This window comes from Anastrepha obliqua, chromosome 6 (genome assembly GCF_027943255.1).
Source record: "Anastrepha obliqua isolate idAnaObli1 chromosome 6, idAnaObli1_1.0, whole genome shotgun sequence".
Lineage (NCBI taxonomy): Eukaryota > Metazoa > Arthropoda > Insecta > Diptera > Tephritidae > Anastrepha > Anastrepha obliqua.
The window spans coordinates 61,852,978-61,869,569 of NC_072897.1; the positions used below are offsets into that span (position 1 = coordinate 61,852,978).

Sequence of the window (16,592 nt, forward strand, 5' to 3'; positions counted from 1 at the left end):
CTTCTGCTGGGAAATGAGGACGTATGTCCTTATAACATCCAGCTGGGATGAAGCGAGCCGCAGCAGCTGTGAGCACCTTGCGGAATGCGCGTTCGCCAACGCGCACATCAGTGGGGATGGGAAGAGCGGCGAAGGTGTCCTCGGTGAATTCCGTGAAGCCGGCCCAATTAGCTTTTTTAAAGTTAAAATAGGACCGGTGATTCGCGGAAACGAAGTCGGCAGGTCTCTCGATCGAGACGATAATGGGCAAGTGGTCTGATGCAAGCGATAGCATAGGTCGCCACGTTATGCTATTTATCAGACCAGCGCTAGCAATTGTTAGGTCAGGCGAGCTGCTACAATTGCCCACTACCCTGGTGGGGGCGTCGTCGTTTACTGTGCTGAATGTCGAGTCGTCTATCTGCTCTGCCAGTTGTTGTCCCCTACGATCATTTGGCAGGCTTGAATGCCAAAGATCGTGATGCGCATTGAAGTCACCTACAACCAATCGGTTTTCACCTCTGAGGAGCGCACCTATATCAGGGTGATATCCAGCCGGGCAGCAGGTGACAGGGGGTATATATATATTAAATATTTCGAGCTCGGAATCGCCTGACCGGACAGCTATGCCTTGACATTCTAAGGTGCTGTCCCTGCGGTCGATTCCTTCATCGATAAGACGATACTGCACAGTGTGGTGGACTATAAACGCTAGGCCACCACCATTGTCTCGCTCGCGATCACGTCTGTGCACGTTGTAGCCATCCCTGGTGATCAGAGATGACCTAGCGTGCAACTTTGTTTCTTGGACCGCAGCTATCTTGATACTGTGCCGGCTCATAAAGTCGACTATCTCGTCGACCTTACTCGTAAGTCCGTTGCAGTTTAGCTGGAGAAGCTTGAAGCTTCTCGGTGAGGTCAGTGTAATCCGGGGGGTGAGGGACGCGTGGTGTTGTCTGCGTTGGGCCTGCTGCGCAATCCACTGTGGCTGTTGCGGCCTGATGGTGGTGGGCGGCCGCGCCTCCGAGGGCGGTTGTGGGTGCAGAGCTCTGCAGCAGGGGGCAACGTAGGCAGTTGTCCACTCACGGGTGGTGCGCAGGCCGGAACATCTCCGAAAATGGCACCAGCCATTGCAGGAATTGCATTGGACTGTTACCAGATTCCGAGGTATTACGGCCTGACACACGGAACAGACTGTGCGGGGGACCAGGAGCTGCTGGTTTGTCCCCGCACTGGGGTTGGAGCTGGAAGGGAGGGGAGGGGTTGAAGGGGAGTTGTGTTGCTCCGATAGGCTCCTCACCGTGGAGGTGTGGGTTGTGGTGGCGGTTGGTATTGCCGGCCTATCAGGGGGTGTGCTAGCCGTGGAGGCATCAGACGCTTGTTGGCGGGAGCAACACGTGGCCACATACCGTGTGGTCCACTCCCTGTGCGACTTAAGGCCTGAGCAGGTCTTAAGGTGGCTCCACCCGTTGCACTTATTGCACCTAACCGAGGTGGAGTTCGGGTGGAGCCGTTGATGGCAGACGCAGCAGTAGAATACTTCTGGCCCAGGGTTGGATTCAACTCCAGCCCTGAGGAGAAGTATTTGGAGCAGGTTTGCTGCGAGAGTTTGCTCCTGTGACGTAAGGGTTTGGTTGATATACGGTACACTAGACAGGGCTAGTGTACTTTGGTCGGGAAAAACCCGAGTCATTCCGGTAACGTAGAACCGGCTGCCATGGGAATGACGGACAGCTCTTGTTATATATATATTACAGAAAAACCAATAAATGTTTACAAAAACCAACTGCATTTCAAAAAAGGGAATGCTGAAAAGTTTATAATGCAAATTAAACATAAGAAAGTAAAAAACTTTATAACGGTTACTGATACTAGCAACTTGGTTCTGAGGAAAGCACTGAAGGATGTGTATTTTTTGCGAGGACGACCGACTTTTTGTACAACTTCAGGATGTCTATGTAAATTATTTTTCTAACAACAGAAATCTAAAAGTATTAAGATCCACAAAAAAATTAAAAGAAATTACAGATACGGATGAGGCACTAAGTATAATTAAGGATGAACACCTGAGGAATAACCATCGTGGCATATATGAGGTGTTTGCGGAATTGAAATCGAAATATTATTTCCCGGGGTTTATGAACCTAATAACGAAGTTTATTAATAATTGTGAAATCTGCCAGTTGGCTAAATTCGACAGGAGACCGGTAAAGGTTCCATACCAGATAAGTGAATCACCAGGTAGTTTTAATGACATTGTCCACATGGACATTTGGTTCCCATTCCGAAACGTAATGTTTTTAACAACAATAGATAAACTTTCAAAATACGCCACAGTACACAAACTGGCTGATAGAACTTGGTTGTCTATACTCTCTGCTCTGAAGGAAAGAATACGATTTTTAGGAAAAATGAAAAAACTGTTTTTTGACAATGATATGTGCATGCTACATGAAGTAGCTAAACTGTTTTTAAATGAAAATAACATTGACTCGCACGTAACAACCACCCATCACAAAACAGGCAATGCAGACGTTGAACGCCTACACGGTACATTGAATGAACACATTCTGATTATAACAGCTCATAGAACAGTGACAGACGAAGACATGAAGACAAAATACATAGAATAATTACAATTTACAACAACACCATTCATTCAACAACTAAATTAAGACCCATTGACTTTATTACAGCTTGCAGAACAGTTCAAGAAAGGAAAGCTAGTAAGAACGAATAAACTGAATGAAAATCGAAGAGAAAATTTCGACTTGACGGATTCAATTGTACGGAACAGGGACATTCAGAAAAATAGTCTTAAATACAAAAGGCTATCACAATTCCGGAAAGATGGTAATTATGTCACAGACACTAGTAATAGGAGAAATAAGAAATATTATAAAACTCAAATGAGACGCAAATTCAAACAACAGATTTAATAGTTTTTGCAGAATGAACGTCTTCACCTTCACCATGCTGATGATATTAGCAGGATCTGGGGCAAATGAAATTGAAATCTACCAAATAAACCCAGATGGTGGATTTGTGATATAATATAAAAGAGGTTGTCTGTAAAGTCGGTTTACTGCCTATAGTTTAACGTGATAACGTCATAAGAAAATAATGATTAAATGGTTGCATTTTTCAAAAGGAAATTGTAATTTTATTTGTTTGATAGATATTTTGCATGGATATAGAGAATGAGTTAACATTAACATAACATAATATACTTTAACATAACATAACATAACACAACACAACACAACACAACACAACACAACACAACACAACACAACACAACACAACACAACACAACACAACACAACACCACACAACACCACACAACACAACACAACACAACACAACACAACACAACACAACACAACACAACACAACACAACACAACACAACACAACACAACACAACACAACACAACACAACACAACACAACACAACACAACACAACACAACACAACACAACACAACACAACACAACACAACACAACACAACACAACACAACAAAACATAACATAACATAACATAACATAACATAACATAACATAACATAACATAACATAACATAACATAACATAACATAACATAACATAACATAACATAACATAACATAACATAACATAACATAACATAACATAACATAACATAACATAACATAACATAACATAACATAACATAACATAACATAACATAACATAACATAACATAACATAACATAACATAACATAACATTACATAACATAACATAACATAACATAACATAACATAACACTTATCAACAGCTTTCATTTGATATCCATATTGCACAAACACATTCTAGGGTCCACGTTTTGGTCTCTATCTCGAGACCCTACTCGCGGAGCGGATGGAAATACTCTGAACTAAAGCATTCACCAACAGCTTCCATTTGATACCCATATTCTACATACACATCCGAAAGTTACCCGGGTCCACGTTTTGACCTATATCTCGAGACCCTATCTACCAATAGGTATCCAAACTATACAGAAACCATCTTCAATACTTACTTAACAATGTGCAAATAAGTTTGGTTAAAATTACCCCGTATTAAAGCACTTATCAACAGCTTTCATTTGATACCCATATTGTACATACACAACCAAAGGTTACCCGGGTCCACGTTTTGACCTATATCTCGAGACCCCAGTCACGGAGCGGCATGAAAAATACTAGTACAGAGTCATTCACAACAGCTTCAATTTGATATCCATATTGTACAAACACATTCTAGGGTCCACGTTTTGGTCTCTATCTCGAGACCCTAGTCACGGAGCGGCATGAAAAATACTCTGGACTAAAGCACTCACCAACAGCTTCCATTTGATACCCATATTGTATATACACATCCGAAGGTTACCCGGGTCCACGTTTTGACGTATATCTCGAGCCCTATTTCCAAAATAAAATATAATCCATGTTACTCGTGGATGATGTAGCTTTCGAATGGTGAAAGAATTTTTAAAATCGGTCCAGTAGTTTTTGAGCCTATTCATTACAAACAAACAAAGTTTTCCTCTTTATAATATTAGTATAGACAACATATCTTATAAGGTATATGGTAAATATTATATTACCATACATTTTTTCCTTCATATATAATAAAAAAATTAATAATAATAACATTAAAACAACAGGTATTATTAACAAACTTGGTTTTATTTTAAATTCTTCAAGTGAATCAAGTTAATAATAACACAGGCCTGCGAAATTTAACTTTTTTCAGTTTCTAGAATGGCTGTACTTGTTTCCTGTAGTTTTTTATGCGCTGAAAACGAGACTGACCTTTAAAATGCTCCATCACGTCAGGATTTTTGGTAAATGAAGCCTAAAAGGTCAAAAAATGGCCATTTTAGCCATTTTTGATAATTTTTTTTGGGATAGAAAATTTTTTTTTTCAATTTTCGACGAAAAGGTCGCATAGTACAACTCTTTAGCTTTAAAACCCATTTTTTTAAATTATTGTACGATTTTTAAAAAAAAAGTTATGACATTTTGAAATTAACAGTTTCAGTTACGCCAATAGACGTTATACCCAACGTATACGTAACTGAAACTGTTAATTTCAAAATGTCATACCTTTTTTTTTTTAAATCGTACAATAATTTTAAAAAATGGGTTTTAAAGATAAAGAGTTGTACTATGCGACCTTTTCGTCGAAAATTGAAAAAAAAAAATTTCTATCCCAAAAAAAAATGATCAAAAATGGCTATTTTTTGACCTTTTAAGGGGGAGGTAGGGTTTAGCGCTAAAAAAAAAACACTTTTTTTGTGAATTTTTTACAGAAATATGGCTTAAGATACTTTAATAAAATCAGTTACATGTTATTGTACATCTTTTCAATAAGTTTTTAAAAAATATTAATAATAAAATATTGACAAATAAGCCCATGACAGAGTTTTTTTGGAGATATGTTTTTCGAGAGGTGCTCTGCGGTGCCAATCGGCATTCGTCGTAGAATCATCTGAAACTAAAAAAGTCGAATTTTTCAGTTAAAGTATGACGTAATGCTCCCCCCTACATTAATAAAATTGTTTTTTTTTTTCATTTTTGTAGTTTTGGTGGCAAAAAAACGTAAAACGAGCATTTTTGGCGAAAAATTTCGCCATATTTGTAAGTGAAAAACCACCTTAAAAAAAAAAAAATAAAAAAAAGCAGTGTAGGGGGGAGGTATTTTTGATTTAGAAAACGTGTGCCAAATTTGAAAAGAATCGGTTGAATAGTTTCGGAGTTGTGATTGGCACCGACTTTTAAGAAGTCGTTTCGGGAAAAACGCGTTTGAAAAAATGACTCTGAGAAATTATCGATGCTCCGCATTCGAGGTAGAGTGCCTACAAAGGCTATATTATAAATTATAATTATATAATTATAATTATAAATTTTGACACAACATTCTTGAAATGATTTACTATAAGATGAGTGAAGAAAAAAAATTTCGATTTTGTGACCCTACCCCCCCCTTAAGCTTCATTTACCAAAAATCCTGACGTGATGGAGCATTTTGAAGGTCAGATTCGTTTTCAGCGCATAAAAAACTACAAGAAACAAGTACAGCCATTCTAGAAACTCACCCTCGCAGGACTGTGTAATCAATAAGAAGGCATATGCAAATACAAATACGTGAATTTATATATGTACATATGCGCATATACATACATATATACGCTCACTTAAGTAGGAGAGAGCAAGATGTCGAACGTTGCCGTTCGTTTGCTTCGTTTGCTTTGTCGTTCGTTCCGCGCTTTCGCTTGCAGTTCATTCAATGCAATGAGCAAGGTAACGGCAATGAGCAAGGTAACGACATATGAGCAAGGTAACACTAATGAGCAAGGTAACGACACATTTTTTCGTGCGTGCAGCCTGTTAAATCGAATTATAAGACGTTATCACGTCAAAATGGAGCCCGAGGCAGTTGTAGACAAATATCTCAATGTATTACACATCGTAGATTTAAATACCTTCGAATACTGTTTGGAAAAAACGGAGGAAAATGTAATAAAACTTAATCTTGTGGACGAACATAATAATGACTTGATTCAACGAGAAATTTAACTAACAAGGACAGCTTTAGCAACACTAATTCCACACGTCTATAAGAATAACAGAGCAAAAAGAGGACTGATAAACATTGGTGGATCGTTTTTGAAGATGGTGAGGGGAACCATGGACGACGATGACGCAAAAGAAATTTACAATCATCTACAAACATTGGACAGCAATTCAAAACAAATAACAGTCCAAACGAACAAGCAGGTGGAAATCAACAATGAACTGATTAAGAATCTAAATACCGTGGTTGATAATGTCAACAGGCAACAAAATAAAGTGAATGCACTTTTATCAAATATTACAGCCAAGGCAAACAGGGCGCTCAATATGGTGGAAAAGTTTAGGGTTGTTTTAGAAATGTATGCTGACCTTAACATTCTGAATAAGCAAATAGATAAAATATCCGATGTTGTTATGATGATCACACAGAACATATTACCGCACGACATTTTGTCCGAAGAGGAAAAAACTAAATACAACATTACGGTGGAAACTTTACCTTACCTTAGAACAAGTACTGTGTTCTTTGAAAACAAATTGATCTTTGTACTACAGATTCCAAAATTCACAACAGAAACCTACTTTAGAGCCCTCATTATACCATCGCCGAACAATAATTATGAGGAATTAGATTTGCCAATACAAGAAGTGGTGGTTCAAGGAAAGGAGGTATACAGGAACAAAGAAAAAATTTTGGTGAATAAAAACCTTATCCTCCATGATGACAACTGTATTAGAAATTCTTTCCAGCAGAATAATGATTGTAGACTTAAAGTAAATAGAGAACCTATAATTAAGGAAATTCAATCAGGTCTTGTAATAAAAAAATTAATTGAATTTACCAAAATAAATCACAATTGCAACGATCAGCCTTATTTTGTCAAGGGCAATAACATAATGAAATTTTTTAATTGCACAATTAAAATAAAAGAATTTGTGTTTGAAAATTTGTTTGATAAATTTGATCATGCCGTTCTTAGCCACTGAACTATGTAAACTTTACAAAGATTGTTAATAACCAAGGGTGGTTGAGTTGAACCCCCAACATTCGACATAAAACTAGCCACAGAGTGTAGACTAAAAGTTTTTGTAGTCGGTAACAGTTTTTTCTAATAGTGGTCGCCCCTCGGCAGGCAATGGTAAACCTCCGAGTATATTTCTGCCATGAAAAAGCTTCTCATAAAAAACGATTTGCCGTTTGGAGTTGGCGTAAAACTGTAGATCACTCCATTTGTGGAAAAATATCAAGACGCAGACCTTAAATTTAATGAAGAGCTCGGCCAAACACCTAAAAAGGTACAAACGCCAATTATATATATATATATAATATGACACAGAAAGTCTTGAAGTCTTAAAGATTTGAAGAAATTGCAGCGAAGAATTATGCTAACTAATAAAAAAAAGATTTTGTAAATTACTTTTTTATATCACTTTGTAAAAAGACATCATAAAAAAACACTTCGTTGTCACGTTGAAAAGAAAGTATTAGTTGGTTTCGAAATTTTTAAATCGTCCTACTCGACAGATTTAAGGTTTTTGGTAAATATGTAGTTCAATACCATGAATAATTATATAGTGAAAATCACGTTGTTGATATGTATATAAATTTTTTGGTTTGGTCAATATTTATGCAGGTATATTTGTTCGCATTCCGCAAAAGCTAAATAATATAAAATATTGAGAAAGCTTCGTATGACCGATTCATATTGCTGTAAAAGTTACATTTTAATAGAAAATTAAAAAAATATTTATTCACTTTAAGTCTGGAATCAAAATGAAACAAAGTAAGCAATATGTGGTTTTACTCGATTCCCGACAAGAAAGTTCGTTGATTTGAGACAAAAGAACGAACAAGTTTTTTTCTGAAAGCTATATTCTTCTATTAAATTATATTAAAAACTGGTTAAAGAAATTTAAATCGTGATATTTAATGACGTAAAACTATCAGGAACATAAATATTTTATATAACGATATATATTTTTTTAACTGAAATCATCCTATATGAATTTAATGTTCCTAAAAAAGTTATAATTCTGAAAAAAGTGTTCCTCGAAAACATGTAATAATGAAAACATTGCATATCCTTTTTCCAAAGTATTCCACGAGATTATACATTCTCGATTCAGCAAACATTTCTCTTCAGTAAACTACAATATTTTTGTGATTTAATTTATGTATAAAATCAACAACTAAGCCATCGATATTTTTATCGAGTATTTTGCACCTATATAATTGACCCTTTTTATAATTTTTCTTTTATATGATATGAATATCAATTGGTGAATGAGGAATAAATAAATAAATTAGCTTTTAACTACTAATTGATGACACTTTTGACCCTTGTGCACCATTAGACAAAAATTTAGAGCATGGAAAAAAATTTTCTTATTCCTGAAACGCATCATTTTCTAATTAAAATCGAGAGAAATCATTTTTTATATGCATGTGTGTATGTACATGTATAATTTTCCATTTTGTTTAATTTACTTGCATTATATCATTCGAAGAATCGCACTTAATTTGATTTAAGCGGGTGTCAGAATTTAATTGTATCATTTTTTGCTTCTCCACACTCTGTAAAAGAAAGAAAGAAAGACTTCAGAACGCTTCGATTAAGATGTTTTTTAGTTATAATCCATAAACAATACTAAAAATTTCTGGAAATCATATTTCATTTATTTTTGATTTGAAATATTTTCTTAGGCGACATATTTTTGATTTGATATTGCACCGGTATTAACCCGAGTAGCTATATGGATATTTAAATAGGTTAAACTCTTACTTAACCAGGTTAGACCTCCACATACCAAACATATGTATCTCCAATATTTGACAAAACCCCACGCAATGGTAACACGCACATTAAACTAACTCATTTAACACCCATTTCTCTACGGTCCAACCCCGTCGAAACAGACCATGATGACAAAACCTATTGGAACACCAACTTAGTTAGGCTACTATTTCTCCGTGTTAACTGTATACAGAAGATCTACAGAAAAGGAAATACAGGTGCTGTTATGTGAAAACCGAAACTTAAATGGATAAAATTTAAACCTCAAAGTGTACATATGAAACTGTACTTTAAAAAAAGGAACTTCATTTATTCTTTTTATTTATTGTTTGACAACTTTAAAACTAAACATAAAAAACATTTGATGTCATAGCTTACTTAATGCATTGTAATTTTTCCTAAAAATAGGTAAAATTAATGAAATAAAAAATGAGTCAATATTCGTTTGTTAACTTAGGCAATGAACACCATATAAAAAATTCGAATAGGCTAGAATGTAAATATTATAGACGATTACCCTTAAATACAGGTTCTGGTCTGGGTTCTGGAAGTTTTTTTTTTTTTGTTGTTGTAGCAGTAACTTTGCCCTGTCAGTGTAGTGTAATCACCGGTCGTTTTCGTCTAGCTCATCCAACGGTAGGCCCAGGAAACTAGCTGTTTCGACAGGTTGGGTCCAGAGGGAGAGGGGTGTTAGATGAGTGGGTTTGATGGGGCATGTGAAAAAGTGGTTAGTGTCGTGCGGGGTGCCGGATATATGTTTAGTATTTCGGGGTCGATTCTGGATAAATGGGAGTTTAACCTGCTATAGTATCCAGAACGTAATAGTGCCAAGGTTACGCGAGACTCTCGAGGAAGTTCTAGCTCTTCGTCTGTGATTGGTGGTGGTTGGACTCCGATAACGGCATTCGGGGGTCGTGAGCTTAAGAAGGTGGTAATGGTAATTGTAGTGTAATTTGTAGTTTTCGGTGGTTTCATTAAATGACCCTTTATTTATTTCATATTTGCCTCCGAATTTACAATTCTTACAGATAAATTAGGATTCTTACAGACTAGTTACAAGTAAATTTATGTAAGTAATATAACAATTGTATTCAGTAAAATTACAAAGAGAGAAGTTAAATACAACACTATTACATAACTATGACCTTAAGTGAGACTCCAAATTAAATTTAGTAATCGAAAGATCAAGGTGGAATGAAAGCTTCTGCGAATCGGAGAGTGTTCTATTATTCGGGTCGTTAAAGCTATGTTATTGTTGTTATAGCAATTTATTAGGTCCTGCCAGTACGGCATGGTTAGCGATCGTCACCGTCTAACTCATCCCAGAAAATTTATGCTTTGACCGTTTGCGTCCAGAGGGACCTAAGGTGTTAGGTGAAAGGGTTTGAGATTGCATGTGAATAAGTGGTTAGTTAGTACCTGGCGATGCACCTTCACATGCTGTAAATATATTGAGTATGTAGGGGTTTAACCTACTACAATATTTAGACCGTAATTTAGTCAAAGTTACGCCGGTCTGGCGAGGCAGCTGAAACTCTTCGTCTGCAATAAGTGGTGGTTGGACTCGGATAACGGCATTCAGGGGTCGGGAGGAAGGTGGTAAGAGTTTTCCGCTGATGGTAGTTTAGTATTTGTCTGTATACTGTCCGGTCTAGTTGTTGTTGTTGTAACAGCATAAACCTGCCCCATACATATACGGGGAATGCTGTTGAAGTGACAGTCCTTGGCCCGATATAAATCCGGATCGTTCCGGTTACGTAGAACTGACTGTCGTGGGAACGTCCAGTCTAGTAGTTATAGTTATGTTTTGCCCTACATCTCGTCAGTGTAGTTGAAGAGATGCCTTTTGACTTGTCTGGGAGGAGTCTCAGGCTCTAGCAAATGTCTGCAGGGGTGATTTCTTCATTACCACCCACGCTGATATAGCCTGCCGATCATTCTATATATACTTATATATATAATTGGCGATTACACGACTTTTGGGTGCTTGACCCAAGTCCTCCACTAACTTATGGCGTGCGTCTAGTTGAAATATTGAACATGCAAGCTGAGTAGACGTGTTTTTTTTGTGCGCTGCAGGTATTTCTGATTTACTTACGTCTGTGCCCAGATTATTCGCATTTTTTTTAGCGAATACGTGTGTCTTTGAACACTTATTGAACATTCTAATACTGTGGTCGCGAAAATAATTTTGTGTGCGATAATACAAAGAGAAAAGCAAAGTAAAGTAGATAATTTTGCAAATTATAACAAGCAAAAAATTACTTCAAGAGAGAAAAGTCACACGCCAAACGGTATCCACACCGCAAAGCAGCGCGAGCAATCTATCTAAAGGGGAGAAAAAAGGGAGCTCGCCACCTCCTTTCTGGCTTGAGCGGATAGAGGAACAACTCGGGTTGCAGAGAAGTAGTATCATCGAAGATATTTCCGAAAGAGTGAAAACTTCCGAAGAGCGAGTGATGCAGCGGTTTAGCGAAATTGTGGCTGAGATGGCGAATCTGCGGAAAGCCATGAAAATAATGGAAGAACGCGTGGGGAAAGCTGAAGCACAAATCCAACTGAATGGTGAACTACAGGGTGAAATTACGCTATTGAAGACTCAGCTGGATGAGTGCCAAAACCAAGCTCTCTCCACCGATCTCATCATCAACGGCTTGCCGCACATGGAAGGTGAGAATATTGACAATATTTTTGGTAGCCTGTGTCATACGATTAACATGCCAGAGCCACAAGTTTCCTTCGCCTTTCGACTGCGTAAGCAGAGCAACTCTACCGCGTCTGCTGTTATAATTAAATTAAATTCTTCTGCTGATCGCTCAAGATTATTCAAATCAGTGGCTAACTACTGCAAAGCCAAAAAGCGGCCACTATTACTCTGCGATGCTGGACTCAAATCAGAAGGCAAATTACACATACACGAATGCCTCACAAAAAGCAATCGCGAACTAATGCGTTTTGCTATGCAGCTCAGGCGAGAACAAAAAATCACAGCCGCCTTCACTATTCGTAGTTATGTGTATGTACGCGTTCGCCCTAAATGCAAAGCAGTTAGGGTGACTAATATTGATAGCATAGAAAATGCAGTTGGTGCAGCCACCTCATGCTCCTTGATAGACATTTAATGCTCAGAATTTCTAATATGTATCTATGTCAGTGCTGCCGGACGACCAAAAAAAAGTGAAGTGAAAGGTCGAAAAAAGTGAAGTATTTTCGAAATTTTCGAAGTGTTTAAAACTTTTTATGGACAATGAATTATTAAATTAAATTTATTTTAGTTATAGTTAGATATAATGAATTTTATTGACATTTGATTTAACTAAAGGCTTACAAATTCAGTTTATAAAAAATTGCATTTACATATACAATATGTATTAAAATAGTTAATTTTAAGACCAATAAATTCACATGAATAAAGCCCTCGATTTCAGATCACTACTGAAATAAAATGGACGTACAAATAATTTTTAATTTTTATATTAGATTTTATCTACCACTGTACCCACATGCAAACAATTTCTTCCAAACGATTTAATACTATTCATTCTTGAAAACACACGCTCAGGGGATGCGCTACTATGTGGAAGGCTTAGGATAGCACCAACAAAATCTTTTAAATTAGGGTACATTAAATCTCCTAAGCTGTTTCTCATGCAAAACATTTGTTTCCAGAAACTTTCAAGACCTTCTTCGGACCGATTTTGTAGAATAAGTAGCCTCCATTCACTTTCCAAAAGTTCTAGATGTTCATCATTTTCTACAAGTTTTGGGAATAAAGTGGTTAACGGCATTAAACTAGAGCCTAAAGAAAGAGGGTTTAGAATTTTCACAGCATTAAGAATTGGGTTTTTAAAATCGATTCTACGTAAAATTTGTTTGCAGAGAATTATATAAAACTGTTTACAATTTTGCTGAATTTCAACAGTTTGTGAATTTGTTAAATTCTGACTTTGTAAAACACTCTGAGCTTTTTGTCCAAGATAAATATCTTTTAAAGGTTTAAATACACTTAGCTGATCAAAATTATCCACTGTTAACATTTCAAAATTTAACAGGTTTAAGTCAACAAAATTACTTAAAATATTTTTGAAATAGAGGGTCAACATTTCCAGAGCTACGTGAAAGCGTGGAGTCTCTGACTGAAATTCTAAGTTAATTTTATTGATTTCTTTCAAAATGTATGCATTTATTTGCATCATTCATATTTGTCAGTATGTTATTTGTCATATCATGGTTTTATTCAAAATTTGTTAAGTGAAAATAATGAACTAAGGCTTTCCATTGTTCCAATACTCTGGACACGGCATTTTCCATAGACAACCAACGGGTATTAGATACTTTCAATATTTTATGTTTTTCTAAATTGAAATAATTTTGAAATTCAACGAACTCTTTTTGCCTTTTACTGCTATAATTAAAAAATTACTTGGAATGGCCTTAGCAGCTTTCGATGAACACAAATGCATAGAGTGGTAGATACATCCAATAACATACAAGTGAGGATTTATATCTTTAACACGTTCCCTGTCCCAATACAAAAATGCAAAATTGACCGACAAGTCCAATATTTCACAACGTAAACATGTCATATAATCGGTTCTCGTCAATATTACGTTGCTGGCACTTTGTTGATAATGAAGTTCCGAGGGATCAAAACGAACGTCTATACAAAATAAAACCACTTTTGGAACTTGTTATCAATAACTGGAAGAGCTTACTAATACCTGGTGAATGTATCGGCATTGACGAGTCGATGATGCCGTTTAGAGGCAGGATATCTTTCCGTCAATACAACCCATCAAAAGCTCATAAATACGGCTTGAAAATCTATAAACTGTGCACAGAAGAGGGTTTTGCCTGGAATTATGATATTTACATAGGGCGTGACCCCGATATTTCTGATTTGGGTAAGCCTGGGAGTGTCGTAATAAGAAAAAATTAAAAATAATTTGTGATTTCTGGGTACAATAAAAATATTTTTTCGTATGTCCCGGCGTTTTTCTTTACTTTATTATCGTACCAGCACGTCCAGTGCAGAAACTGCACAGTTCCGTTACGCCCAGTCCAATAATTTGCTTTAGAAGTTTTACCCCCTGACACACATATGGCTCAGGAACGTATTAGTGCTTATCAGGCGCACGTTTCCTGAACCATATGTGGCTCAGCGGACAGGGAACGTGTTAAGGAGCCTCTGCACTCCATTTATTTGACCCATCATCACTGAGGCATTGTCAGCTGCAAAGCTAATTAAGTTTGTTAAGGGAATTTTAAATCGTTCAAAAAAAGCTTTAATTGATTCAAAAATTGTTTTGGAATCACTCTTATCAAGTTCGATTAAACTTAAAAAATGATCTCGAATTTTCCAGTTTTCTTTATCAAAATAGCGAACCACTAGAGCCAAACACTTTGCTGAACTTACATCTGTTGCTTCGTCTATTATAAGAGAGAATTGTTATTTCTCAAACAATCGCTTATCTTTTCAACAAAATTTTTATGTAAAGCGTTTTTCAATAGGTGCGCTTCAACTTTTTTCCGATAGGGAGGGCGAACGACGCAATATTTTTTATTTTTCGCTTGTCATTTGTAAACTTCATTAGTATACATTTTATCATGGAACGCTAAACACTTGAGCAACGCGTTAAAGTTATTCAGGCTTATTATGTAAACGGGCGTTCAAATCAAAATGCATATCGCGCACTTCATCTTCAGTGAGGACGCACATTTTCACCTCAGTGGATTCGTCAATAAGCAGAATTTCCGCATTTGGGCGAAAGATAATCCAAGAGAGATTGCCGAAAAACCCATGTACCCACAAAGAGTGACTGTTTGGGGCGGTTTACATGCCGGCGGCGTAATTGGCCTATATTTTTTCGTTGACGAGAACGATCGCCACATTACTGTGAATGGAAATCGATACCGCGACATGATAAACGATTATTTTTGGCCGCAATTGAATGGTATGGACTAAGACGACATGTGGTTTCAACAGGACGGGGCCACAAGCCACACAGCACACGCTACAATTGATTTGTTGAAGAGTAAGTTCAATGAGCGCATTATTTCCAGAAATGGACCGGTCGAATGGCCGCCGCGCTCGTGTGATTTGACGCCTCTAGACTATTTTCTTTGGGGTTATGTGAAGTCATTGGTCTACAGTAACAAGCCGGCGACGATTTGTGAGCTCAGAGCCAATATTGAACGCGAAATTGCTGGAATTTCGGCCGATTTATGCAAAAGAGTGGTCGAAAATTGGGTTCAACGATTGGACTTCGTAAAACGTGCACGCGGTGGTCATGCAAAAGAAATCGAATTTCATACTTAAATGTATATGTTCAAACTCGATAATAAAAAAAAAATTAGTTAAAAAAGTCAAACCGTTTGTGTTTTATTCAAAAACAAAGTTGAAGCGCTCTTACTGAAAAACGCTTTAGTACATTTGTTACGGTTTCTTTTGCCTTTGTTCTACCACATTTCAGGCCTTTTATTACATTTGTATTGGCTGCCACACTTTTAATTAGTTCTATTAAAGGCGATATAAGTGTAAACGGTAAATCGTAAATGCACAAAAAAATTATAATTTTTAATGCAGCTATCTTGATTGCATTTTTGGTAGCATAACACCTTTCTTTAACGTCGCTCAGCTTAATTTGATTTCCCCAAAGCTGCTTGCCTTTTTTATGACTTTCTCCTTCTCCGTGTCTTTTAATATTGGTTATGTTATTTGCAAGGATTTTTTTGCAAATCACGCAGTACGATTTACCTTCTTTAGTATCAGGCCATCTATGTAAATTTTTCCAATGTGGACGGAATTTTTGTTTACAATTTTTGGACACATCTTCGGAGGCTAATCCATCTGATTCGTCAGAAGAGCTGATACTAATATAATATTAGAAATATTAGTTTTTGCAATCAAATCTATTAACGACAACTTACACTGATTTACTAGACACTGGAATTGTTGGCTCCTTTCTTATTGCACCATATTGCGTGCCATCTGCTTTGACTAAAAAACTAATGCTTACAATTTAAGATATTTGTATCACACGTACATTTAAACAATGTTTTTTCTTACCGATCCATGATTTTACACCCAAGAAAACGAGAGTTACGATATGCTTTGCTATTAAACTTAAAGCACACATTTTGAAACGAAAATACAATAATTTGAATGAAAACTTTTGTAAAACTATGAGGCACTTGTTTTCCGAGAAATAAATACTCCAAACCAAATGAAAACA

General features: G+C 36.6%; 1 protein-coding gene across 8 annotated transcripts in view; it reads right to left on the reverse strand.

The window, feature by feature from the left end:
• Positions 1–16,592, reverse strand: part of LOC129249775 (protein Gawky) — a 174,459-nt gene that overhangs the window by 88,152 nt on the left and 69,715 nt on the right. For 6 of the 8 annotated variants that reach the window (XM_054889406.1, XM_054889405.1, XM_054889407.1 and 3 more), the window contains one exon: positions 9,051–9,137. In XM_054889406.1, coding sequence (XP_054745381.1) covers positions 9,051–9,119 — 69 coding nt within the window. In that variant the 5' untranslated portion in view covers positions 9,120–9,137. Of the gene's footprint in view, positions 1–9,050; positions 9,138–16,592 lie in introns of those variants that run through there. The other 2 variants (XM_054889408.1, XM_054889409.1) reach the window with 2 other exon arrangements.